The following is a 2,500-nucleotide window of genomic DNA, read 5'->3' on the forward strand; positions in this document are numbered from 1 at the left end:
TTATTATTGGGTTGGAATGAAACCCGCACACACACACACGGTTGAGTAGCCGTCCGTCCAGGACCAGAGTAGCAGAAGCGGTTGGATTGAGTGTTGTAGTTTGCTGTGTGTGGTAGTCATCATGTTGGCTGCTTTCTGTAGTGGACATTTACAATGTCACCGCTGCTCTGTTAGTACAGTGACAGAGGACAGAGATCAGAGGTCAAAGTCCAACACCTACTTTACTCCTGTTGCAAAACCATGTGTGTGTGTGTGTGTGAGTACACTCGTTTGTGTGAGCGTGCGGACGTGTGTCTGTTCTGTGTGCGCGTGTGTGTGTATATGTTCTGTGTGTGTGTGTTGTTATTGGCTATTTTAACCTGTCCCTCTATGTGTGTGTGTTGTGTGTGGGTTGCAGGGCTGTGCCGAAGTTTATGAAGCGGATCAAGGTGCGGGACTACAAAGACCGAAATGTGTTTGGAGTACCTCTGCTGCTGAACGTCCAGCGTACGGGTCAGCCCCTGCCTCAGAGCATTCAGCAGGCCATGCGCTATCTACGCAGCCAATGTCTAGACCAGGTACGGTCTGTCTGTCTGTCTGTCTGTCTGTCTGTCTGTCTGTCTGTCTGTCTGTCTGTCTGTCTGTCTGTCTGTCTGTCTGTCTGTCTGTCTGTCTGTCTGTCTGTCTGTCTGTCTGTCTGTCTGTCTGTCTGTCTGTCTGTCTGTCTGTCTGTCTGTCTGTCTGTCTGTCTGTCTGTCTGTCTGTCTGTCTGTCTGTCTGTCTGTCTGTCTGTCTGTCATAATTTAGTCTCCTGGTTGCATAGTTGTATATTTCGCTGGAAGAATCTTTTTGTCAGAATTGGAATTTGGGAAAAATGGCCAGTTAAATATTCACAGTGTGTTACACACACACACTCTCTCTGTGTCAGTTTTGAGGCCTCACATATTGTGTTTGGGAGACAAGAAGGTCCTGAAACACACACACACACACAGGGAGGCCTGGGGAGAGTCAAACGTTTCCAGCTGTTTAGTCACCTTTGTCAGTCTGTTTAAGAGAGAGAGAGACAGAGCCAAGGGATTGCTATGGTGACAGAGAGTGCCAGAGAGAGAGGGAGGGATGGAGGAATGGAAGAGAGAATGAGGGATAGCATGCTCTCCTAAACTGGACAACAGGCCTCTGTTTGAAATGGTGAAAGCTCACGGAAAGTATTTCTTCTCTTCAAGCCAGAGCTCTTTTTCCTCACAGATGGCAGCCATTTTGTAAAACCATTAACTTAAAAAGCCCATTGATTAAGTCCAACAGAAAGAACACTCTCCTCAAGAATTCTAATGGATTTCATGGGCTGTGTCCCAAACCAAATGGCACCCTATTCCCTTTCTAGTCCACTACTTCTGACCAGGGCCTATAGGGAATCAGGTGCCATTTGGGACGTGCATCGTCTTAAAAATACACTGAATACCGTTGTGATGTAAACACCGAGCTACACACTAACAATGGGCCCCTTATTCAATCAAAATTGCAAACGATGAGAATGTGGGTTTGAATTGATAACTCATTAGATCTTGTTCCAGGTAATAAAAAAATGGCATCAACAATCTCTCTTTCCCGCTTTTCTCCCCCCTCCCCCTCTCTGTCTCTCCCCTCCCCCCACTCTCTGTCTCTCTCTCTCTCTCTCTCTCTCTCTCTCTCTCTCTCTCTCTCTCTCTCTCTCTCTCTCTGTCTCTCTCTCTCTCTCTGTCTCTCTCTCTCTCTGTCTCTCTCTCTCTCTCTCCCCTCACCTCTCTGTCTCTCTCTCTCCCTCCCCCTCCCCCTCTCTGTCTCTCTCTCTCTCCACTCCCCCCCTCTCTGTCTCTCTCTCCCTCCCCCCTCCCCCTCTCTGTCTCTCTCTCTCTCTCTCTTTACCCTTCCAGGTGGGTCTCTTCAGGAAGTCGGGGGTTAAATCACGTATTCAGGCGCTCCGTCAGATGAACGAAACGTGCGGTGCCGACGGAGGCGGAGTCAGTTACGAGGGCCAATCAGCTTACGACGTGGCCGACATGCTGAAGCAGTATTTCCGGGACCTTCCAGAGCCGCTACTCACCAGCAAACTGTCTGAGACCTTCCTGCAGATCTATCAATGTAAGAACAGAGAGAGGGACACACACACACATACACAGAAACACAAACTTAACATTGACAGGTATTAACACCCATTATATTCACATTCATCTAAAATAATGTGGAGATTGAAGGGGAACACACACATAGCCTCACAAAAAGCTGTAGGTGCATGTCTGTCAGCCCGGAAGGGAGGGACGGAGGGAGGGAGGGAGGGAGGGGGGGGAGAGAGAGAGAGAGAGAGAGAGAGAGAGAGAGAGAGAGAGAGAGAGAGAGAGAGAGAGAGACGGAAAACAAACAGGCAATATCAAATGATGTGGTGGTACACTCTCTCTCTCTCTCTCTCTCTCTCTCTCTCTCTCCTCTGCCACAGCGCTCCATGACTCACTAGAACATTTGTGTTTGAAATACAAACAGCCAGTTA

General features: G+C 48.6%; 1 protein-coding gene across 1 annotated transcript in view; it reads left to right on the forward strand.

Moving 5' to 3' along the window:
- Positions 1 to 2,500, forward strand: part of LOC124022073 (rho GTPase-activating protein 7-like) — a gene marked incomplete at its 5' end in the record, with an annotated part of 18,982 nt that overhangs the window by 4,489 nt on the left and 11,993 nt on the right. Inside the window, 2 exon segments of the mRNA XM_046337132.1 lie at positions 398 to 557; positions 1,890 to 2,097. Of these exon segments, the coding sequence (XP_046193088.1) occupies positions 398 to 557; positions 1,890 to 2,097 (368 nt within the window).

The sequence above is a fragment of the Oncorhynchus gorbuscha genome, unplaced genomic scaffold (assembly GCF_021184085.1).
Source record: "Oncorhynchus gorbuscha isolate QuinsamMale2020 ecotype Even-year unplaced genomic scaffold, OgorEven_v1.0 Un_scaffold_1286, whole genome shotgun sequence".
In the NCBI taxonomy this organism is placed as follows: Eukaryota; Metazoa; Chordata; class Actinopteri; order Salmoniformes; family Salmonidae; genus Oncorhynchus; species Oncorhynchus gorbuscha.